At 40.2% G+C, this 25,567-nt stretch overlaps 1 protein-coding gene across 10 annotated transcripts in view; it reads right to left on the reverse strand.

Annotated features, from left to right (window-relative positions):
- Window positions 1–25,567, reverse strand: part of ltbp1 (latent transforming growth factor beta binding protein 1) — a 208,993-nt gene that overhangs the window by 172,538 nt on the left and 10,888 nt on the right. For 9 of the 10 annotated variants that reach the window (XM_044215118.1, XM_044215115.1, XM_044215114.1 and 6 more), the window contains exons 2-3: window positions 22,568–22,638; window positions 3,099–3,456 (exon numbers count right to left, since the gene is read on the reverse strand). In XM_044215118.1, coding sequence (XP_044071053.1) covers window positions 3,099–3,456; window positions 22,568–22,638 — 429 coding nt within the window. Of the gene's footprint in view, window positions 1–3,098; window positions 3,457–22,567; window positions 22,639–25,567 lie in introns of those variants that run through there. The other variant, XM_044215122.1, reaches the window with a different exon arrangement.

The following is a 25,567-nucleotide window of genomic DNA, read 5'->3' on the forward strand; positions in this document are numbered from 1 at the left end:
CAGAGTGCATGTAAAACACAGCACATCAAATGTATTCATTAACATTTTAAATATCATTCATCAATATCAGAAGTCTGGTCTGATCTGTGCCAACATTAATTGGACATTGTGCCGGGTGATTTTTGATGTGTCTATCCACATTGAGCTGAAAAGCAGAGATTTGTTTTGAGTCTACATTCACCAGTTAGACCTGTCAAGACGTTAGGGCCATTTTTACTATGTCTGATGCGACAGCACACATTCTCCAGTCATCTGCTGTAGTGACAGGCAAAACAAACAGTTAACCACAGCTGGAGTTAGTGGCATTTCAACTCTACTTGTGCTGAGAGAAATTCTACCTATTATTACACTGATGGATGGTGATAATGAGAGTGTACTGGCCAGGCAAACCGCAATAACACAGCCTTCACAGTGAGGGATCCGTATATTTCCTATGCTCGTATCAGCAATTGTGTAGACTTGGTTTGCAGGCCATTCACCATGCTGTCAAGGAGTCAGCGTGCTACTAAACACACTACCTGTGTGATTATAAACAGATGAAGCCTCATTCCAGGTTAGGGTAATGTTTGACAGAAACCATATTGTTGGACTCCATCAGCAAACTATGAGAAGGTGTGAAACAAAAACACACCTTTCCATGCTCTCTCAATAAAGACAATTAGCCATAAAATGGAAGCCCAAGATGTTAGAGATATGGGAAAATGTGTAAACACACATCTGGATGTTCATAGATACTCCTCACGACACTTAAGTCCTTTAAGGCAGTGGTTCCCAAAGCCAGGACCATATACTGGTACAGGCCTCAGAACATTTGCTACCAGGCTGCAAAAAAACAATATGATTTGGAAAACATAAATAGTATTTATATAACTTTACAGATAATTATAGACTATTTGTGCATTAATTACCTTGAACTTCAAGCGGTCTGTCTGTGCTGCATCTTTCCTTATTGCTCCCTGCCATTGTTATGTGGATGATACCCAATTATATCTATTGATCAAGCCAAATAAAACTAATCAGTTAGATTAATTTCAAGCATGCCTTAGGGACATAAAAACCTGGATGACCTGCAATTTTCTGATGTTAAACTCTGACAAAACTGAAGTTACTGTACTTGGCCTCCAGCAGCACCATAAGGAATTTCAGAGTTATCTTGGATCAGGATATGTCCTTTAACTCCCACATGAAACAAACTTCAAGGACTGCCTTTTTTCACCTACGCAACATTGCAAAAAATCAGGCATGTCCTGTCTCAAAATGATGCAGAAAATCTAGTCTATGCATTTGTTACTTTTAGGCTGGATTATTACAATTCCTTATTATCAGGCTGCCCGAATAAGTCCCTTAAGTCTCTCCAGTTGATCCAGAATGCTGCGGCATGTGTACTGACAAGAATTGGGAAAAGAGATCATATTTCTCCAGTATTAGCTTCTCTGCACTGGTTCCCTGTAAAATCCAGAATAGAATTTAAAATCCTCACCTACAAAGCTCTTAATGGTCAGGCACCATCATATCTTAAAGAGCTCATAGTACCTTATTACCCGGCTAAAACTCTGCGCTCTCAGAATTCAGGGTTACTTGTGGTTCCTAGAGTCTCCAAAAGTAGAATGGGAGCCAGAGCCTTCAGCTATTAAGCTCCTCTCCTGTGGAATCAGATTCATTCAGTGTTTGCAGCAATATGACATATTATTTGTGAGTGCCTTCCAAAATCATTCCAATAAGATTTATTTTAGTATCTTCTGATCTGCCACCCCCCTCTACTTAAGGTTTAATTACGTTTACTGCACAAAATGACTTGGTTAGGGATAGGGAAAGATTATGGTTTGGGTTAAAATAACAAAGGTTAATAAAATAAAAAGAATTGCCTGGAGATTTACACAATATTAGATGATGCTGAATGGCATAAAATAAGACCAGGGCTGCATAATTAATCAAAATATCGAAATCACAATATGGCAAGTGCAATATCCAAATCGGAGAAGCTGCAATTTTTTGATAAAGGTAAAATGTGTGACAAAACAGCATTATAGTGGAGTGCTGCAGAGATGCCCTGGCCTACAAAGCTTGTTCTCCAGATGAAGGAAAACATGTTTGTTTGGTACAAACCCCAACAAATGTCACATCATCGTGATCAATAGTTTTTTCAGTGAAAATGAAAATTGTGATGCAAAAATGAAAAAAATTCCCATTTACCGGGAATTATATCACTATCCTAATATCTATCAAAAATAATCGCAATATAATTTTGTTTAACATATTGTGCAGCCCTAAATAAGATAAATAAGAATATGGAACACATGAATAACAGTTGGGCTGTTGTAAAGTTTGGGTTGGGAAAGACGATTTGAGTTTAGCAGCCACGTACATCTGGCCAATAAAGGCGAAGTTGATCTACTAACCAGTAAGGCAGATCATTTATTAGTTGCTGTAGTGTCATATGCTGGTAGTTGACTGCATTGTGTGTATTGCCACTAAACCTATGGCTTATCAGCTAGTAGAAGCTGTCTATTGCCATTGTCAGATTAGTTCTTTTTTATGCATGAGAAAGCCTTTCTAAAGCAAGCATTTAACTTTGTCTTTGAAGAAAAAACAACAAAAATATAGTCTCGGGTCAGGCTCGGGTCTTCAGCAGGCATGGGTACAAGACGGGTACAGGTCTCATTTAGGCCCGTGCAGAACTCTGAACAGACACCTTCAGCATTGGACACTGCAGATTAGAGTGCAACTTCTCCATAAGTGTTTTTTATCCACTGAGTGCATCCATGTTTTTGTGAAGCGTAATGTCCCGTTGTCCTGCTCCCATGACCTGACAGTGGGTAAATGTTTTTTGGTTACAATTTTTAAATCAGAAAATTTCTATGCTCACTTCCATACCTGTGGTGTATGTGCCCTTGAGCAAGACACTGTACCCTCCAACTGCTCCAGTGGAGTTGTTCAAGGGTTATCAGTAGCAGAATTAATAGTCTTGTGCAAGACTGAATGGTTCTAGTGACCTTCTCCCAGAGTCAATTAGTGAAACTATATGAATGTGAAGACAGCATGGAGCTCAGATGATTTTTCCTGAACAAATAAAGGTTGAATCAAAGCGTGGTACTTACTGCTGCTGGGTGTGCTGTTGGATGTAATGTGGTCGTAAAAGCTGGGCCGGCTTGACATTTAGTTTCATCTGGGCCATGTTGCTAGAAGGAGGGGAGGCTGAGGCATAACCATTGGGAGGCACTTGCTGAGGTATGGGTCGCTGGTGTACCCCATTGTGTCCATTAGTGGGACCATTAGTGTGTCCATTTGTGTGACCAGTTGTGTGCCCATTGGTGGGTATATTCCCAGGCAGTGCTGGAAAGGGGTGTGTGGGCACCGTCTTCTGTTCGCATGCCTTCCCATTTGAGCCAGGCTTGCAGACACAGAGCTGAGGCCTGAGGCACATTCCTCCGTTCTGGCACTGAGGGATGCAATTGGCTACAACACGAAACCCAGACAGAGCAGAGAGAGAAGAATAAAAGAAAGAGAGGAAGGAGAGACAGATGGAGAATGAAAAATGAGTGATGATGGTAAGAGGTCACACATACAAAACACAGGGAAATAGATGCAAGCATATGGATAAACTGGACTTGGCTTTTCATGATTTTAAATTCACATTTCATCTAATTAATTTATGCATTTATGCATAACAACTATAAAGTTATTATCACATATCATCACTGTTTCAAAGTTGGAGCTTTAAGGGGGCTTTCACACTAACTGGTGTGGTTCAAACAAACTCTGGTGCATTTGCCATGTTACTCGTTTAGGCTGGTGTGAAAGCCATCAATTGAACTGGTGCTGACCAGACTAAGACTTTTTGAAGTAGTGGGTTACAGAGATGTGTGTCCTACTCTGTGTATTTTGGCAGTTCCTCGAGTTAAACATAGCAGCCACAAAGTAGATAACCTAGCCCCCCACCCTCTGCCTTATTTTGTATGTAATTTTATATGTCCTGTTCTATCTATTCAACATTATTTATGACATATTGAGTCCAGTTGCAGTGATTAATAATGTTCATAATCAGGGCTTAAATTAGGATGTGTGTGGAGGGGAAGCCCTTGTCCAATGAAGTTGGGAGGTCAGGTATGGGTGAGGTGGTTTCCACAGATCACACTGTTACTGTAGACTATTCCTTCAGAAAGTAGTTCCAATGAAAAGTGTAGACATTGTGTAATAAGGGCACTGTTTCTGATGATGTTGAATTTCCTAAATGTCATTTCAAAGACAGATATCTCAAATTGAATGTAACTATCTAAATGGCCAGGTACCACTAAGGAGAAGCATGAACATTTTCATTTTTATTCTGTTTTATTTATTTATTGGTAATTTGGGTGAAACGACCCTTTAAATGAAGTTGAGGTGATGAACTCTGAGGTCCCAAAAAATATAATAATAAAAACACCCCAAATATATAGGCCTATACCCAAATGTACTGCCAGTGGCAGACAAACACTGAAATTCCTGTACTACAGTAATTTATAGGCTTAGTACAATAAATTGTGTTTTCATTATTAGGCCTACTATCTGTTGCCTTATTTTTATTTACTTAAGTGATTAGATAAGTTTCGTGCTTGCAGTAATGCCACTAGGGGTGTGCCATATCATATCAATAATACCGGTATAATTTTTAATGTGATAAAAAAAAAATCATGTCGTGATCGATAATGGTAACATTCCGACTTTGTACCATTGGCATAATGTCGTCGTACCGTTCTGCACAGCAACAACAAGCATCACTGAGAGAGAAAGTAACAATGCTACCAGCTCCACAGTGGAGGAGTTGGTTCCAAAAAGGGGAGCTACTTCAGTAGTGGAAGTGGTTTGGTTACAAAAGATCAAGCAGTGTTTCCCACAAATAGACTTGGTCGGGCCACCCAGGTACATTAACGGCGCCATCCGCAATCAATTAACTAGTGGACAATCTCCACTCGCTCTACCCCCTCCTGTGCAGTCTACGGACAATCGCACATGCTCTGCAGAGAAACACAGAGAGAGAGAGAGTCTCCTTCTTATGCCGTTGGATAGTAAAAGCTTGTAAGTGCACCTGTTGGTGCCGATGTCGTTCAGTACCACGTTGGTTTCCATCGTTTCGATAGGTGACGTCATTAACAACAAACCTCCTCCACATGTGGCTAACCTGCTGCTGTCAAAACAGACTTGTGGGTAAAAATGTCCAAAATGCGAGTTGTGTTTTTTAGGCAACTTTATAAAACATACTGTTGATGAAGAAAGTCAACACATACAGGGAGAAAGAGAAACAGAAAGAGGCAGGGCAAGCCGGTGTGTGTGTGGGGAAAAGAGAACTGAAGAGAAAAGCAAGGTGAGCAGATTAAAGTTTGTGAGTAAACACTACAATAAGGTGGAGGATTGAGTAGAATTAAAATGGTGAAATAAGAAATAATTTACTAGAAATAGGGTATGGTATTCTATCAAATATGATATATATATATATATATATATATATATATATATATATATATATATATATATATATATATATATAAATAAAATTTTCAATAGACAAATATACATAGTTTAATGTTCAGGATTTTTGTCATATCGTCAAGAATATCGTTATTGCAGAAATACGCTGAAATATCGTGATATTATTCAAGGGCCATATCGCCAACCCATAAATGCCACTACTGCAAATATTATTGCATTTCAGCAGCAAAACTTAAAACTCCCTGTAATAATCCACTTGACACACCAGAAAAAAATATTGTGATTTTTGCTTAAAGTAAAAATGTACTGACAGCGTTGATGGTGCTGGACTCATTCTGAGCATGGCTGCTTTGCTACCAATGATTTCACTATATAAGCTTGGAATCTGTGAGAAACAGCTTACCTGTTTGCTGTGCAGAAAAGCATTTAGGTTAAGCCCATCATATTATTGTTTTAAGCTTATCACTTTAAGAGATCTGAATTAGGACCTCCGGGATTCAGCAGAAGCTAATGTTAACTTTTGCTTAAGCAGTTGAAGTGCAGAGCAATCAATAGTAGAGGTGGCAGAGGTGAGGATGAGAGAATGTTCATGCATCAACCAACAGCTAAAACTGGTGCTTCAACAGACAGGACATTAACACAGGATAGGGAGTGATGAAGTCTTGAGCACACAGTTATAGTTAGAGCTTTTTAATAAGGTGCAGCAGCTGACATTTTGATATACATATATTTTTGGTTAGACGTTTCAATTACCTGTGCCCAGCTAATAGCCGTTTCTCATAGGATGGACAGGTTCTGGGCATTGGTGTATCCAGCACTGGCAAATCGTTCAGGCCTACCTTATGTTTACAACTCGTGGTTCATTCGTAAAATGTCAATGTGAGCACGAAACAGACTACAACCAAAAGGCAACAGTTTTTTTTTCTACGGTCTGAACCAAGTAAACCCAACTACAGGTGTGAAAGCAACCTAAATTTCAGCACAAACCTTATATAGTCAGGTTGGTAATGCACAATTCTATGTTCACACACATACACAACATGTATCCCATCAAGGTGAGCCTGGTATGGCCAGTGATCTGAGTCCTGAGTCCAGGATGAAAACTAAGGGATATTTATTTAAGATATTGACCAATGAACATCAAAGGGGCCGTGGCTCAGCACATAAATAGACCAAAGTCAACCGTTTGGCCAATCATCACAAAACTTACAGGATATGTCCAAATAAGTATCTGAAACAAACCCTGAAAGTTTCATTCAAATCGACCACAAGGGGGTGCTGCAAATGCAAAAATATTGGAGTGGCATTACACAAATCAGACTATGAATCAGAAATTGATTGTTTTCTTCATTCTCTTTGTGAAAATGCAAAAAGGGAGATTTCACTGCTTTTTTTCATGTCTAGATCACATTTGACCAGGTCCAGATCAAAAGCCTTAAACTTCTAACGGTCTGTATTGGCTTGAATCCCGGAATTGCCACTTGCGGCTATATTTTTCACATTGTCATTTGAAAACATTGTTGATTATAGCCACTTTAAGCTTATCAACTTCAAAGCTCTTAATTAGGACCTTCGGGGTTCAGGGCTGTGAAGCAGTTTGTCTTGGCAGTCTGTGAAGCTAACGTTAACATGAGCTTAAGAAACTAAAGTGCAGAGCTGTCAAGAGTGGTGTTAGGGGTCGTCAGTCAGATAACAACACAACATATCAACATGACACACTTGTCCAAATCAACAGTCATAATTACCATAAGTGGCCAACTATGTAGCAGTTTACTTAAAAGTTGACTTTTCTCTGATGGGTTTAATCAGCAACAAACACCAGCATTATTTTATGTAGAAACAAGATAAATTTGTGATTATGCTGGGTGCAAGCGAATATTGTTTAAAACTATACCACAAATATCAACCTGAGGTTGCTTTTTTTTTTAAAGATATTTTTACACCTATTGGTGTGAGGTGAAGAGGCTGACAGGAAATGGGGGGAGAGAGAGGGGCATGACATGCAACAAGGTCTCCGGCTGGAGTCGAACCGACGATTATATGGCATGCGCTGTAACAACTATCAGCCTTAATCTATAAAATCGAGAAAAGTACATGAACAGACTAGAAAAAATAGACCCAAAACATTAAAGGTATATTACCACTAGCTGTTAACTATAAACAAAGACCTTTAACAAATAAAGCAGATTTTTTTCATTAACAATTAATTATTTAAGGAGTCATTTTGCAATTAACTGATTGACCAATCCAGCTATAAAATACTTATTTACTGGATGCAATTTTAAAATTTTGATATGTGCATGTGTGTGTGCGCATGCGTGCGTGTGCGTGTCTGTGTAGAATCAAGCTGGAGAAGTGACTCAGAAAGAGACCAGTCCCTCTCCTCTTCTCCCCAGGGTCCCTGAGGGTGTGTCACCTCCTCGCTAAGCTTGTTAGTCTAATCAGTGGGTTTGAGATTTGTGAAAATGATTAATGATGGGAAAACTAAATGGCTGATGAAACACATCTGCTGGCACGAGAAAAAATTCCCACCTCTGCAGTTGTCCACATTTCTCAAGACAATTACAGTAATGAGTCTTTTACTACTAATTTGATCTACCCCTCATGTGACGGATATGATGCAGTTTGATGAATTATGGTAGAACCCTTAAAGGGACAGTTCACCCCAAAATGAAAAATACATATTTTTCCTCTTACCTGTAGTGCTATTTATCCATCTTTGAGTGCAGCCATGTAAACACTTGCTTTTGCTTTACATGTTGTACGACCTAGTTTATTTGACGCACACTGACACCACGAGCGTCACGTTCTACAATAGAGCATACAGCAATGCAAGCTAGCAATGCAACTACACCCTGACATTGCATCCTGGTTCAATTTCAATGTGGGAATTTGCCACCTTTACAAGGTCTCTGATGGCTCCTACATTGCGGGATGCATACAGAGTTTTGATAGAGAGATTAGTTTTATGTTGCAACAACAACCACTTGAAGCTTAATATCAACAAAATAAAAAAAAGATCTCTGTTGAAGCATACTACCTTTCAGCCAGCCATTGTGTTGCCAGTTCCAAAAAGCTTTTTCAGGTTTGGCCCAAAGTTGCACTTACTGTATCTTTACAACACCGCATCTGATCAGGCCAGGTTACATTAGCTGTACAGGTGTGTACGCTTACAGGTATGAGCTCACACTGAGATCCAATCTCAGATTCGCTTTTAAAATCTAATATCAGTCAAAGCACGCTATCAAAGAAAGTTGCACACGAAAAATTCATTTGTGCTGGAAGCTTAGTAACGTAGTGGTCTCGGTCTCTAACGAGAGAGTACGTTAACAGTTAATTTAAGGAAACGTATTTGTACCATCCACTCCTGTGTCATGACTGTCTGCAAACTATGTCACATGTCTTTTGTGGAGCAGTTTACACTCCAGCAAAAAAGGGTTTGCAGTATGGTGCAACACAGCTAACATGGCTTCCGACATTTTGGACTCTCCGGGTCTCTGTTATCTCAAAGGTCATGAATGTGAGAGAGTTCTCTTAAACCTTTTATGTGGCTAGCACTGTCAAAACGGTTTGCAATTTGCCAAAAGCCCAAACATTTTTGTCAAAAGTCACCAAATTTGAACTTTACATAAAATCATGGCATGTTTTTACTTACTCTGCAAGTGACTCCATTAATTGTGGTGATTCTACTGAAACGAATACATTTTGGTCTGAAATTTTGCTGGTACAAATGCTGGAGTGATTGGACTCTAACTCTATATTTCTTGTTGCCTCATACTCCCTTCTATTTGCCTGGGAACCATAAAACAATACAAAAGATAACTTTTTTTAATACATCTGAGGTGTAAGTGCAACAGACTATAATAGAATTTATTATGTATTAAGTAATTAAGTAATTATTAAGTATTTATTATTAAGTATGTATTTTGCTGTTAATGTCCTGAAATTTGAGCATTTCCATGCTGAGCAACCTCAGTCCAAAAGATATGTGTCCCTACTTTCTACATCTAATATTGGTTGAGTTACACCCCTCTTCCAAAGAGTGATTACCTCAAAGATGACATCATTGCTGTCATCCTCCCCTCCCCCGGAGTTATGTTAGCATTTTGAAATAACCCCAGTTAATTTTCCACTTTGGGCGAAGCTTTTTTGCTTTCTTTTCCGACTAGCATAAATAGTTTTCATTTCCCCCACCCCTCTCTGGTCTAGAGCTGAGGCTGCCATCTGAATAGTTATCTCTCTCCTTCTCTCTCAAACTGAGTTCAGCTACATAAGAGCTCCGTTCTGTGACGAGGCTGACAGACTAAGTGATGGTAATTTACTTGTTAGCTGGGGACAGAAAATAGATCAGTCATGCTGATGTCCTTGCTCTTTTGATCAAACCATGCTGGGCCTGGCACTGAGGGAGCCCCTCCACGCCCCCTCCACGAGGTTTGCTAGGTGTCTGCAAGAGTAAGGAATATTCTGGGTGAAAGTGAGAAGCAGAAACTGGGAGGCATAATGATTTTCTTTGTGTTGCCTTGATGCAAGACCTTAAAATTCCAAAGTGAAGGAAAGAAAATTACTCACACTTTATGGGTAACTGCAACAGCCTGTTTAACCTTGCATGTGGCCGAGACAGATGTTCACTGAATTCAAAAGTAGGTAGCGGTGGAAAGATATGACATCGATATATGAGGTATTGAATTCCACATTATCTGAGTCACTGCTGGCCCTCAGAGTTCAGATTAGCTCTGATAAGACTGTCTGGTGAGAATCTATGGGTCTCACTAATCCTCTGGTGGAGAGATCCACTTATCTTTCCGCTGGCCAGCAATGACGCTGTAGAAACCCTATCATATTAAACATCCTAGTTATTCACAATAACACACTGAATCCACTTGACTGCAATGATGTATTCATTACAAGGCAAACAACCACTTATACATACAAAAGTCACCTCCAAGTTCTCATTAAAGGAAACTACAGTTTATTATACCTTGGTTTTCATGGACAGTTTGGGTTGTAATTTTACTGTTCACCTTTGTTCTCTTAGTTTGACTAACCTGGGAGTTTGTTGGTCTGATCAACTGGTCTGATCATCTCCCTGCTCATGTCTATTGCCATCACTGCGAGATCACAGCAATTACTTTGGAGTGTACAATGTCATTCTAACTGATATAATCGATAGCCAATTACAAAAATAAAAGCCAAGTTGTAATAAATTGTAGTTTGTAAGGGATGCACCGATATATCGGCCGAACATCGGTATCGGCTAATATTCGTCTTGTTGACTGCTATCGGCCTATCAGAAAATAGGATGACATTCATCGATTGCACTGGCTAAATTTTGTGTTGGTTATTTGTATTTGTTGCATAGCAGACTAAAAAGGCTTTTGAAGCAGTTTTTCAAAAAAAAGAATCTTTTTCATGTGAAAGAAGGTTATATTAAGGTTATATTAAAGGATGTTTCATAAATCTACTAACAACAATCAGTAATGGCATCAGCTATCAGCCAAATTGTTATTTCAAACATTGTTTCGTTATCAGCCCACAATCCCTAGTAGTTTTCCTTTTTAAGCACAGATACCAAATGGCAACTTCATTATATGCCAAGAGACCCAAAGACCAGCCAGTAGTTCTATACTACTTGGCTCCAGGTTTTTTTGTTTTGTTTGAATGAACACAGGCTATTCTTTGACCCTTCGACCTATGGTCAAACACGGTTATATATGATGGATGAGTTTAGCTAATCGCCCAAATCACATACGATTGGTTAGAGTTTTGTATACGCCCATGAGTTCAAGATGAGTCATTAAAAATATTTAAACATTTTACAGGAAGAAAAGAGATTTTGTTTTAAAAATACTTTAAATAAATTAATTAAATTTTTGACATATTTGACATATAACAAGAAATAATTAACAATTAACACAAGGACACAGGATAAGAACTTGGGAAATGTATTTTTATTTCACTGTTTCTTTAAGAATAGGGATGTCATCTACCTACAGTAGCTAGCTAGCTACACAGCTACATGCATGAAAAGTAGCAACATAAAGATGTTCATTAAAATGGCGACAAGTGGAATGAGATTGATGCAGTTGTACAGGCTACTGTAAGTCAACTTACAGAAATAACACTTAAATCAGCATATTTCTTCGATAGTTGGGAAAAACATGCACTGTCCCTGGCAACCACTGTAAGTTCTGTGTCCATGGAAATGACATTGATGGGACACGTCATTCACTACTAATTGGTTAAACCAAAACAAAAAGAAAAATAACCTCACCGTTCCAAACAAGAATTGGCCAACATGAACACAAGGTCAGGATTAATGAATGACGTGTAATGAAATGGCAATTCAGTGGTTGGTTACAGTTCTGTCTCTGACAATTCTTCCCTCAAATTTGTTTCTCGTCAGGATAACTTGTTTCATGCCATAATACCAGCGCCATAATACCAGCCATCGCCTGTTGACTTCTTTACATATTTTTTATATTTTCTTGGTATGTCATAGCCTCCAGATGTGTGTTAAATCTCAGACTCAGCTGTCTTCAACACATGCATTCTTTGCATTTCTCTGTAAAAGTAGCCTTTTCCTATCTTCAAAACCAGTGTACCCATTCAGTACCAAAATGGAAAGCCATTAAAATGAGATTGAGGAAACAACAACATAGATGTTATCAAGGAAAATTAGCCTCTACTGTTGACAATGAGATTGACCAACGCTAGAGAATGCTGAGTGACGTTACTACCTGCAGTGGGCCATTAGCTCTCGTGGCATAACAAATTCAGAGAGCTTGTATCTGCAGTGGTGGTTAAGTAGGGTGAGTGTGGACATCATCCAGACACAATACCCAGTGACAGTCACGTCTTAAACAACTTGACTCCCCCATTACCCTTTGAACTGAGTTGTCAGGCACACTGCTGTGCCTCCCCTTTTACTTTATAACACCTGCATTCAGCACACAGCCCTCCAGTATCAGTGCTGCTGATGGACACAATAATGAGCTGTAATGGGCTTGGCCACTGGCAATAAGCAGCAAACCGCTCGAGTCAGCAAGTTACCAGGTGTTCTTCTAGCCAACCGACATAGAGAAAAGATATAAGACAGTTCTCTATTGCCATGTTTTTCTATGTGGAAAATAAAATAGATAGGGGTGGGTGAAAAAATAATTACTTAGGCGCCCCGGTAGCTCACCTGGTTGAGTGCGCACACCATGTACAAGACTGCTGCATGTCATCCCTTCTCTCTCTCCCCCACATTTCCTGTCTCTCTTCAACTGTTCCTATCAAATAAAGGCAAAAAGCCCCCCCCAAAAAATTGTTACTTAATAAAATTATTTATTATTATTGTTGACGGAACAAAAAAGGCACAAGGGCACAGTGCAGCATCCTGATTGTATATAGCACACACTAGAGTCATCTTGTAGTTCATCTTCAATGCAAACAAGTGTTTTTGTGCACATTTTGGATTTAGCTTTGCAAGACGAACGCAAAGTATTTTGTGAACACTTCATACACCATCACCCAGAGACTAACGTTAGCAGAGTGGAGCACCGATCTCCAGCACTAACAAACAAGATCAGCTGACCAACTTGTACTGCAACACTTTGCCCATTCACAGTATGAAGTTTTGTAAAGAACATAACTAGGTCCACAGTCTTCATTTTGGCCTGTTATCAAGCTACCCATATAATTAGTGTTATTTAGCCACAGCTGATATGACCTGCCGCCAGCAACGTTTGTCATTTCAACTGGTGAAAGCGACGGTCAGCACTGGCTAAAGATGAGAAACTGCTAGCTGAATGTTTTGTACCCTACTCTTTGCCACTGAGAAAGAGAGTTAGATTGGAGCTTAGAGGATCTGTGTATTTTGCCATCCACACCAGTGCACTTAAATAATATTTCACACACTTGAATTTTCACTGGCATATGCAGTAAAATGCTGCACTGAAGGCTCTGGTAAAGCAGAGCAGTGCTGCAACACATAGCAGACTGAGGTGGACAAATCCCAGAGTTCAGTTAAGAAAGAAAGCATTTGATTGGCTTCTTTCAAGCTGATAGCGACCCTCAGGATGGGCTCGGGACATCTCTAATATCAACTAAGGCAGGTCCTGCATTATTACAGTACTAATGATATGATGCTCTCTTGTAGAGGGGCCTTCAATTTTATTACTTTAGTTTGCAGTACATATACCCAGTTATAAAGGAAGCTACAGTCCATACACCAGTATTTTATCTTCACATTGTGGCTGCTTTCTTTCAGGAAAGTAAACTGAGCAATTGCACAAACCTTCAAAGATGTTTTGTCTGCAAGATAACAATGATATCTTCACGTAAGGCGGATTCAACAAAGCGCTATTCTACTCTACATTTGACTTCATCCAGTCTGGAGGAGGAACTGGAATGTCTCCTGATCATTTCTCCTGAGTTTTGTATAGCTGAATCACATGTTGTCAACAATGGCTGCCAAGAAAAGAAGCAAACAAAAACAAGCTGTGCTCTAAGCAAATGTCTAACATACATCTGTGTCCATTTCTATCTGATTTATGGCAGTCAAGGAAGAACACAAGAAACATTCTTGACTAACAGCCATTAACAACATGAGGTTAAGAGTATGACTTCTGCAGCAATAACGAGTTTGACTTGTGCCATATAAAGACGGATAAACAGGTCATTGCTTTATCTGTGACTAGCTGAGTCTTCAGTCCTCTTAAACCATGACCAAGACATCTGAGTGTATATTATGTGTGACATAACACAGAAAATGTCCCAGATTTAACTTGCTGTTGGTAACACTGGACAGGATGAAATTTTCAGCTTTTAAGTCTTCCTACAACAACATTTAAAAGAAAGCCTGTCATGGTTAGGTTTAGTGAGGGTGTGGGAGTTGAAATGACACCTGGCCTGAAAGAACGCTTTATGCATGTCGACAATGTGTAAGGCAGTGCCAGAACAAAATAGTTCTTTCATGTTGTAACCCTGTTTGACAGCATCACTTGTTTTTAAAAGGAAGGAGTGGATGGATCTGTTTGAAGTCATCACATGATAACTAAACATTACAAAAACATTAGCGTGTTTTATCTTTTTAAAAAAAGGTCTGCAAGAGAAGAGAAGTAAAGACAAAAGGTGAGCCCAATATAGTGCTATATGTCATAATCGCACAGGTTTACATGAAGTAACACACACAATAACTCCATACTGTATTCAGCCACAACATGGCCTACAGCCAATGGGTCCAGTCATCTTAAACATTATGTGGACAGTGAATGAGAGAGAGCCGAAAGTGGAACTTCTGTTCCAGACGTAACAAAACCTTATTCAACAATCACACTGACATTTGTAATAATGCAAATTACTAAAAATCCAGCATTTAACCTTAACCTTGCTCAACAGAATATCATATGGTTCACTCATTATGTCTAAATAAGGATGTTTTTTTAAATGTATCTAATATTGTGGCCATTAAGGGTGTTCCTAAATTTCCTACAAGCCCAAGACCATTGCCAGCTGAGAGGCAATGGCTGTAACAACGGCAAAACAGGGAGGGCCAAATATCTTAAATGTTTTTTAAGGCGGAAGAGATCAAAAGTTGTAAAGATGACATCAAAAGAGACAATGGGTGGATATCATGAAGAAAGTTCTGATGACGTATCCCGTGCACTGTCGCAATGGTAAAACTTCACTGGAGCTGCTAATAAATCTATTTAACTTTGTTAAAACACAAAGGATTCAAATTCCAATTGTAACTGCTGTAGTTGATACTCATTTATCTTGGAAAACGGATGGTAAACCCAAGGAACACATGTCACTTTTAATTAAAAAAAAAACCTCAATGAAAGTTTGCATTGAGTCACACAAGCTAGCCAAACAGTGGATTGCCCGAGCGTGACATCACGAGTGGCATATCCATGACATTACACCCCCCCGTCCTCTTCCACGGGTAGCCCGTTGATCCAGACGGACGGCCCGGGGTTTGGGCATGTGCAAAGCTGGGAACATCGGGTGGACGACCCGGGGCCTGGACAGGTGTGGAGTTTGGAGCCTCGAACAAACAACCCGGGGCCTGGACAGGTGTGGAGCAGGGAGCTTCGGATGGACGACCCAGGGCCTGCACAGGTGAGGAGCGGGGAGCCTCAGACAGACGACCTGGGGCCTGGACAGGTGTCGAGCTGGGAGCCTTGGACGGACGACCCAGGGGCTGGACCTGGGTGTTGCGGAGGACCTCGTGCGGACAACTCGGTAGCTGGACCTGGGTGGCGCTGAGGACCTCGGGCGGATGACCCAGGGGGCTGAACCAGGGTGGAGCTTAGGTCCTCAGTGGACGACCCAGTGGCCTGGTGCGGAGCTCACTGCATGAGGTCCGTTACAAAGCTCAAAGCCATCTAGAGGCCTGACGGAATGCAGGCGGCAAAGGCTGGGACCCTTTGGAGGCCTGAGGCGAAGGCGGAGACCCTCTGGAGGCCGGAGGCGAAGGCGGGGATCCTCTGGAGGCCGGCGACGACGGCGGAGATCCTCTGATGAGATGATTGGCAGACCGGAGTACAATCTGGTGACTGCGAGGACCCCCTCGAGCCAGACGGGGTGCCCCGGTATGGATTTGGCCCTGTGGGCTTGTCTAGCGCCAATGGATAGAGCCACAGGACGCCGTTGCTATCCACCACCGAGTCAAAGAAGAGTGTTGGTCTCGCCCTTGGCATGGCGTAACGGGAGGTGACGGAGTGACTAAGTGCTGGTTATAATCCTTCAGTATGGGTCCGACCTTCTGTTATGGACAGAGAGGCTGGAGACACCAATAGGGAGACAGAGGTAGGTTTATTTGGATTATGACCAGAACAGACAGGTCAGCAGGTATGGAGATGGGGAAGTCCATTGGAGGGAAGACTCGTTGGCGTGAAGATCGCTGGAGAGGGCGGTTGCTATAGATAAAGAAAACGATGTGGAGTCCTTCGATGAACGAGGTCGGACAACTGGCTGAGGTGAGTGCTGGGTTATTATGCCGGCTGTGACTAGGTGCTGATGGGGAGCAGAAGTGTGACAGGGAGCAGGTGTGGATGATTAACAGATGGTGGGGCCTGGCGTATCCGAGACAATGGCTCGCTTTCCCTCTCATTTGAAACACAGTAAAAAAAAAAAAAACAGTAAAACAACATAACAAATCGTACCACTTACTGACCTTAATATAAACCACTCAGAGGGAGAGATGAACATTTTAACTACTCATTAGATTTCTCTTTTTTCAGATGGTATATGTAATCCCTTCAGCGTTTTCTGGGCCTGCCCTGTGTTGTCCTACCAGGAGGCATCCTGATCACGTCAAATGGAGCCAACTGGCTCTATTCGGCAAGGAGCTATTCTCAGTTCCTTCCTGAGATATGAGATCCTCACCCTATCTCTAAGGGTGACCCCAGACATCCTACGAAGAAAACTCATTTCAGTCGCTTGTATCCATTTCATATCCGCTTTCATCATTATCCAAAGCTCAAGACCATAGGTAAGCATTGGATTTTACTGATCAATCAGTAAATTCAGAGCTTTGTCTTCCAGCTAATGTCCCTATTCACCACGATGGTCTGGTAGAGCAGTCACATTACTGCTTACATGGCGGCAATCCCACTGTCAATTTTGTGATCCATCTCAAGGCCCGGTCACTCCAGCATTTGAAACTGTGAACTTCGAACTGCGAATTCAGGTCATTTCAATGGAATCACCATGATCAGTGGATTCACTCACCAAGCAAAAGTAAATACACACAAATCTTCCACATCAAGTCGTAAAAATCATAAATGTAAATTTGCACCATTGACCAATAGCAAACCATCTTGGCACTGCTGACCTCTGAGGGAACAGAGAGCCAGAGAGTCCAAAAGAGAGGAAGCTAGTATAACCTATTAGCTGTTTTGCACAATCCACTTTTATATAACCCTGCTTTGCTGGAGTATCAACAGCTCCACATAAGAGGCATGGTTTGTAAACAGTTGTGAGTCAGGAGTCAATAGTACAAGTGCATCTCTAGAAAATTGTGATTTATTGTCACGTTAGCGATCAAGCTAACTAGCTTGTTAAATGACAATTAGAAAGTTAGCTAGCACAGAGAGCTATTGCGAGTGATTAGCGTGCTACTGGCTGGCTAGCATGTTAGTGGTTTGTCACTAGGTCACAAAACTCAAAGCATCATCTGCTATTTCTTTTTAATGGTTAATGTGGTTCAGACACTTCTCCACTGTGCTCCTCTGCTGTGCAGATACATACTCCACTCTGAAGGTGACGTATCGTCTATAGTATAATTTAAAAGGTCAGAGAGTGACAGAGCCAGACGCTGTGAGATTTATTACACACATTACAAACATTGGGGACTCCTGTTACTCTCCAGAGAACTCAAACAATCTTTCCCTCTAGAAACTCCAACAGATGGGCATAGCACTGGAGAAAAGCTGTTTACTTCTTAAATAATAAGTTGGCAAGACCCTGCAAATAAGAAAGTGATCTGGCCAATGGGTCTGGGCCAAGAGGTATAATCCATTTCAAATCTGTTTTAATATCACTCACATGCTCTTGCCAGTTGGACAGTATAATAACAGTCTTCTCATGACTCGGCAGGCAGCAATTAAAAAAAAAAAAAAACTGTCCAGACACTGGGCCTCATTCATGAAATGCATGTTTGCACAGATCTTAACTTGTGCATATGCACACACTAACAACTATAGCAGGATTTATCAATATTTTCTTAATTATGAAATATTTTTTATGTAATAACAAAATGTGCAAAGGACCACAATGGAAATAAGCCTTTGGGCTTCACTGTTTTTATCCTTTTGATGATTTGTGTATCTAGGGCATATCTGGCTAGAGGGGACACTTTTATATTAATGATCAATAAAGATGTTCAATCAATCATGTAGTTGGAACAGCTTTGGAAATGATATGCACAAATCCTTTTTACATTCTGAACTATGAGACAACAAAGTGACAACTGACACTATGAAATACAACATATCAAATACAATCCTGAAAACTGGCCGAGGGTAGTTAAGAAATGTATCCAGCAGCACTCACTGTGACAACAGTAGCAAACAGTGTCACATGACAGAAAAAACATAGCTCTCAAAAACTCACATTATACCAGTAAAATACAGCTGGTGTCAAGAAATGTAACAGCCACCTCACTAATGATTAAAACTATAAACCAGCACAAAATTGACAACTACCAACATAAACCACCATGTTCTGAACAGACACTAGAAACACTAACAAAAAGTAACATTTGCATTTTGGAACATAAAGCAGCTAACTTAACAAACTGCTTTCAGCACTAGGCAGCGCACGCTGGGAAATGTGAGCCGTCACTATGGCTACAATACTCTCAGCATCATGTAGTAGAGTGCCGTGTGCACAGCTGAGCAGAAGTAGTGGAGTCAAAGTGGTGTATTTATGAAATGCATTGCTGGAAAGTTAATAAACCCATCATTTTCCCTTTTCAATATAACTAATATAACCCTGTCCAAGACAACCGTCACGTCACTCATGCTAATCACAACTGTTTGCTGTGTTAGCGAGGTAGCTAGCCAGCTATAGTTTGTCAGTCAGTAGCAGATTGAAAGCTAAGCGTCATAGCATCTCTTCATCATTCTGCAGCTCAGCAGACAACGGTGCAGTGGTGGTTTGAGTCTCAATTGACTGATACTGAACATCTTTATCTTCTCAGTGTTCATTTCTAGAATTGGTTGACAATGTATATGTTATAGTCTTTCCGACTACTCAAAGAGCTCCACAGCCTACATAAGAGATTCACCCCATTCACACACATTCATACACTGTTACCAACTGCTCATCAGTTCAAGGACACTTCGACATGTGGGCTGGGGGAAGAACCGGGATCAAACCGGGGTCTAACTGCCGACCTTGCGATTGGTGGACGACCCGCTCTAAGCCCTTTTGAGTTAAATTATTTAACATGTTAAAGAATATTTAACTTTAAATAATATTGAACTTAAATATTCTTTAATAAAGTTATTTGTTTAAGAAAGCAGCCTTCTGAGTACCTTTGTATAGGCATAGCAGTGCAAAATCGGTGCACAATCCACATAGAAAAGGTCTATTTTCATTCCAGCTAAAAAAAAAAGTAAAAAAATTCACTATATCGGCCGTCATATCGGTAATCGGTGAACGTTTCCCTTCTAAAATCGGTATCAGTCTCAACGGTCAGGCTCTACAATGCACCATAATGCAAACCCTACAGTAATTAGTTGAAGACATGGGCCCTATGTTCTAATAGTGATTTTAGAGTTTAAGACTGTTATCTAAGAGCATTTCTATGAATAACTTCTAAGATCCAAGGTCAAAGCTGAAAATGCAAATCCTGACTGCTTCGAACTACCTGTGGAATGTCATGAAGCTTCTGTTTTCTATAGGACAACCAACCGGCTGTTTGAATTTGAGAACATTATGGCAGAGAGATTTCAAGTGCACATTATTACATGAGAGGGTGTGCTTTAACATCATTATTGGCACGACAGTGATGTGGTCAGCGCCGAGGTCTGTATCATCACTGAAGTATTATTGCGATTATACAACAGTTACCAACAAAATAAAAGATAGAATAAAAATGTATTCATACTGTGGGGCTATTCGCTCTCAAAACAAAAAACTTTTTGTGAGTCTTACAGTTTCCCTGGAAACACATGGGGTCTGACTAATAACTGGAAAACAATCAATCACATCAGTAGAATCCTATGTAATGAAACCTGGTTTACTACTCCAGCGAGTAGGACAACCGTCAGTAACGACCTAACAACAGATTTCTAGTCCCTGTTGAGTCAGCCAGCCAACTTGAGATAGAGATTGTGGGATTTCCCAAACTGAATAAATACCACACATCTAAACACAAAACTGCCTTGCTAGCTCAATCTTGTAGAAACTAATATATCTGCTGAAAAAAAAAAATTTCTCCCATGGACAGATTTAGCTACTACGTCGGTGAACTTCACATGTATTTTTAAGATAGTAGCGCTGTGTCACCGACTCACCGGCACAGCTGATGGGGATGCCAGAGCATAACATCAAGGCTGAACTGTTTCCATATAATCCAAACATTTACAATAACTCCAGAGCATTGTAAAGTCCAAAAGTCAAAATGTATTGAAAAAATATAGATGTAATCCTTTGAAAAACAATATTTTCACCATGGTCACAAAACTGTTTGCTCTCCAGCAAGGAATGGCGAATGATTTTGTCCATCAATGGGAAATACATAAGGGAAGCTAAAGGGAAATTATTATCTGACACCATCAAGGCTCTGTAGAATGGGTTTAATAAATAGTAATTTGTGCTGGAAATGCCAGAAAGAGATTGGCACATTTCTACATTGCAAATAAAAATGCATTTTGCATATGGGAATGCAAAATGGTTTAACCTTTGTAGATAAAAGTCCTACAATATTTGGGTAACTGGGTAGGGACGACATTACCATTATCTCCACAGCAAAACACAAGTACCCCAAATTTCAAATGGTGAATTCTCAGTTGCCAGGAGTATACTTCAAACAATCAATATGAAAACAGCAATTTATGCAACTTGTATCGTGTCTAACTGTAGTGGATAATAACATATCGGGTATGGAATTAATTTGCAGATGCTCCAGTTCAAGTTGAGACCAAATGTTTCTATGGATGTCAGTTTTTGAGCCACGACAAAGGCCAAAATGTGGCCTGCAACAGACTAGGTAAGCCTTGTTTTTAGTGTAGCAGTTGTTGATCGCTTGCAGCCGGTTAGGAGTAGTGAGGAGTCAGCAGTTGGTATAAAACAGAGAAGTCAAAAGTCAATCACTATAAAGATCAATTTCCAGCCATGTTGGATTAAATTTACACTTCTTTTTAAGCACTTTGTGAAAAATGGGGCTATTTTCAAGGTATTTTCAAGGTATTCCACTACTTGATTTTTTTAATACTGCTATATATTGCTTTATGTACTGCAGCAATTATGTTTTCTCCAAAAAGTATTTGTCAAAACTAATTCGTAGTATATAAATGAAATTTATAGGAGACAGGGTTGAATTATCACACAGTTCATTATATAAATGTATCTTAATACACCGTTTTATATGATACCTGTTAATAGGCAGAAGTAAGTCTGAGAAAGTAAACTCAGCTGCTGCACAAGGCAGACACTGCACTTAAAGGTGGGGTATGCGATTCTAATCCAATACACGTCTTTTTGTCAAATTCAGCAATTTCCTGGCTGCTAGCTGCCCATTCTGTGTGCGCTGAAAAAAACTCCAGTGTTTGTGCTTTTTAAATAAGAAACAAACAAAGCCACACAACACTATTCCAGCCATTCCAGCCATGATTTGTGTGTCAGGTAATGTTAAATGACTTGCCCACGGACATTCAGCTTACTTTGTAGTTTGCCAAGATATGCTGTTGTTGTGATGTTAGCTGTAGCAGCAGGAGAGTTGTGAGTATCGCTGTCTGGAGCTGCTGTGCTGGCTCTGGGAAACCTTCTCGTCCTCTCTGGCTGTTAGCTTCACAGCAGCAACTGTAGTGACAGTTTGCTAACCCATAACCTAGCTAATGTTAGTTACATTACTTGCTGTGTCATTGTATTGGATTTCTTTAGAATCGCATACCCAACCTTTAAGGACAAAGATTTAATGAAAGAAAGTTTATTTTTTTTAAAAAGCCTATTGCCTATAGACATTCTCCCTAGATGCCAGCCTATGATACTGAGAGAAATTTGCATATGTAAATCAGTCAAAACATACATGTGGCCAATTTAAGAAAGGTGATCACTTCTCCCAAATTCCAAGGTGATGGTGCCTTCATATGAACAGCAGGTTGAAGTTAAAACTCCTTTGATGACCTCTACACTTCCTAGACCATGAAAAAGACATCTTCAATGAAACAGAAGAGTGTCTATTGTCAAAGAAAACAAGAGAAACTACAACAACATAGTTTGAACGAGTTTCAAAGCTGTAGTCATGCATTGGAAAGAACATGGTTTGGGTGCCTGTAGCACTTTGGCCTGTGTTTGTGTGTCATCTAGTGTTTATGTGTAGACTGGAGCAGCTGTATTAATGTGGAGATGCTGTTGTGTTCAAAGGTGTTTACTGTACACTTACGTTTTGTGCACCTCTGCGATCCCTGAGCTTTACTCCATCCATGACAGCACTGCCCTCCACAGACATTCACCCTACAAATATAAAACAAGCAGAGGCAGATGAAACAACACACATACACTAGACATGAAAGAAACACAAGCTGATTGATGGAAGGTTTTCTCTTCCTCCCTCTTTCCTCTACTTCTGGATCAAGTGTATCAAAATTAAGAGTTAAGCTGTATTTGAAGATCCCAACACAATTGCAATACCAGCCCGAAACTTTCACTTTGGCAAAACTAAACAGTCTTTTACCTCTGAAGATATGTCATTTCAGGTAGACTGTACATTACTCAAATGTCAACATCAACCATTTCTACACCTGACTAGACAAATGCACCACTAAATGGTGTGTCATTGGACTTTACTTCTATTTTTACAAGTTTCATTTGAGGTCTGTAACAGCTAGTTAAAAATGTTGTCCACAAGGTGGATGGGGTTTGAGACAAGTCACATCATCATCAAAATGTTCAACCATAAATATTAGATTTTTGGCACAAATCTGCCAGGCTCCACCAATTCTCACCAGATGTTTTCCAGACTTGAATGCCGTCCCAAACCCAGAGCTCATGAAATGTGATTTGGCCCTGTGATACTAAATATGACTGGAAAGACAGAATTTTCTATGACACTGAAGTTGCTAAGGTGTATTGTGTGTGTTTATTGTGGAAGGTTTGCTAGCCTTGCAAAGCCAACCTGAATCTCACAAGCTTAGTTTTACTACAAAACTTTGGTTTGGAAAAGGTCCACAGAGACTTGATTGAGTCAGGCTGTTGGAAGCTACACCAACCTGGGAACTCACAAACCACATAGTCATCAAAGAGATTGGCTTAGATGATGATGAGTCACCGCCTCTTGAACCTTTTGAGGAGGTTAAAGTATAAAATGAAGCTGAATTCTGCAACAGTATATGTGGAGACTGATACTCCTGTCATTTTAAAGGTCTGTCACTGATGTCCAGTGTTCCCATTACATTGTCAAACTAGAATTACCGCCCTGCAGTTGTATGCCTCCGCCAACCAGTCAAGTTGCTTGGAAGGAATTAAATGAAAAGGTACGAAGTGTATTTTTTTGGCTAAATGGAAGTTATCACTATATTGATGATACATATGTATGATTCCAGTGAATATACATTGTTGAACTGAAAGGATTATCATAGATGTATTGGCTAAACATGTACATGATTACTATGTAAAGATAGATTCTTGTAGAGTATAGCTACTCAGAATGTGGTGTTTTTGTTTTCTCCTGGCATTTTTAGATGCAAAGACTCTCTATGAGCTGTAGGTGAAACTCACTCACTCACTCACTCATAGATCACAATTAGCTAGGTGCGCTCCAATACATTGTTTGCAGTCACGTGATTACAATGTTGCTCAAAATTCAGAATGAGGCAGGGAGTGAAAGGCAGAATGGATGAGATGGAGGAAAGCCCATACTGTGCTAGTGTTTGTTTACTCGTTGTGTCGTCCCAGTCAACATGTGTGTGTGAAATCTGGAATCGCCTAATTCATTCTTAAATTCTGGCTTAAAACCTATTTTGAGGTCACAATGACCTTTGACGTTTGAGTCAAAAGTGTCACCTATTCAGTGTCTGTCCAACTGTGAAATATGGTCACAATCTCCCCTTCTGTTCCTGAGTTATGGTGTTGAATAATAGCCAAAAGAGTGTTTTTCCAGGATATTATGATGTCACAGTGAAGTTGACCTTTGGCCTTTTGGGTAAAAAATGTCATCACTTCATCGTTGTATCCCATTAAACATCTGTGTGAAATTTTGTCATAATTAGCGCATCAGTTCTTGAGTTATGGCCAAAAACATATTTGTTAAGGTCATTTTGCGGTCACAGTGACCTTGACCTTTGACTTTTAACAACCAAATTCTAATCAGTTCATGTCCAAGTGGACATTTGTGCCAAATCTGAAGAAAGTCCTTCCAGGCATTCCTGAGATCACAGGAATCAGGAATCAGTTCACGTGAATGGGACAGATGGACGGACGGACAGACAACCCAAAAACATAATGCCTTTGGCCACGGCTACCGCCAGCCAGCGCGGAGCCATAAGAAAACCCACTACTCACTCTGCCCTAAATACTTAATACTAAGAGGAGACTACAGACAGACTGCAGAAGGACATTCTGGGGCTGACAATTGCTGTCATGTCATTAACCTACTGGCTGCCACTTATTTGCGACCTTGTAGCACATTTGCTCAAACTACTGTGTCAGAATCAAATATATGTAACCAGGGTACTTTTGTTAAAAGCAAACATAATATGATCCACACCAGGATTATTCAGAAGACATGGATAATACTGAACACGCGCAGGTGCGTCCACAACTAAAGTCATGTAGTAGTCAGTAGTCAGTGATATATAATAATAATAAACAATAATCTACACCCTGAAATTAAAGTAAAATAACTGATGTCCCGAGCCAAGCAAATCCAGGCATTATGATTAATAGGTACTGGCTATAAATCTAGATGTTGAAATGACAGCTCAAACAGCGTCGCCCCAACTGTGCTCTGTTAAAACTCCTCTCTTTTTTCTCTCTCTATCTTCTTTATTTCCGTTACGCTCTTTTTCCTCTCTCTTTTCTGGCAGTTGGTTAAATTACGTTTAAATATCAATATCATCCATCTCTGATACAGATGCCTGGTCACCAAAGCTGGTAAAAGGGTTGTAAAGGAGGACCAGTTGAAACGCACTGACCCATCCACACAAGTCGCCAACGCTGTTTGACTTGCGTCACAGTGTCAATTTGAATGGGGTGATGTGAGTGAAAACTAGTGTTTTCCACAGTTTGGGGATTTATTTGCAGTGGTTGTTGCCAATGGATGGGGGAGGGTTGTTCATGTGCTGGTGAGACGCTCCAACACTTGAGAGTTAGCTGTGAAACACCACTGCATTTATGAGTTGCTAATTTCTTTCCTGTAATTTATTCAAAAACTTTAAGTGGACGT

Source organism: Siniperca chuatsi, linkage group LG11 (assembly GCF_020085105.1).
Source record: "Siniperca chuatsi isolate FFG_IHB_CAS linkage group LG11, ASM2008510v1, whole genome shotgun sequence".
Taxonomy (NCBI): domain Eukaryota; kingdom Metazoa; phylum Chordata; class Actinopteri; order Centrarchiformes; family Sinipercidae; genus Siniperca; species Siniperca chuatsi.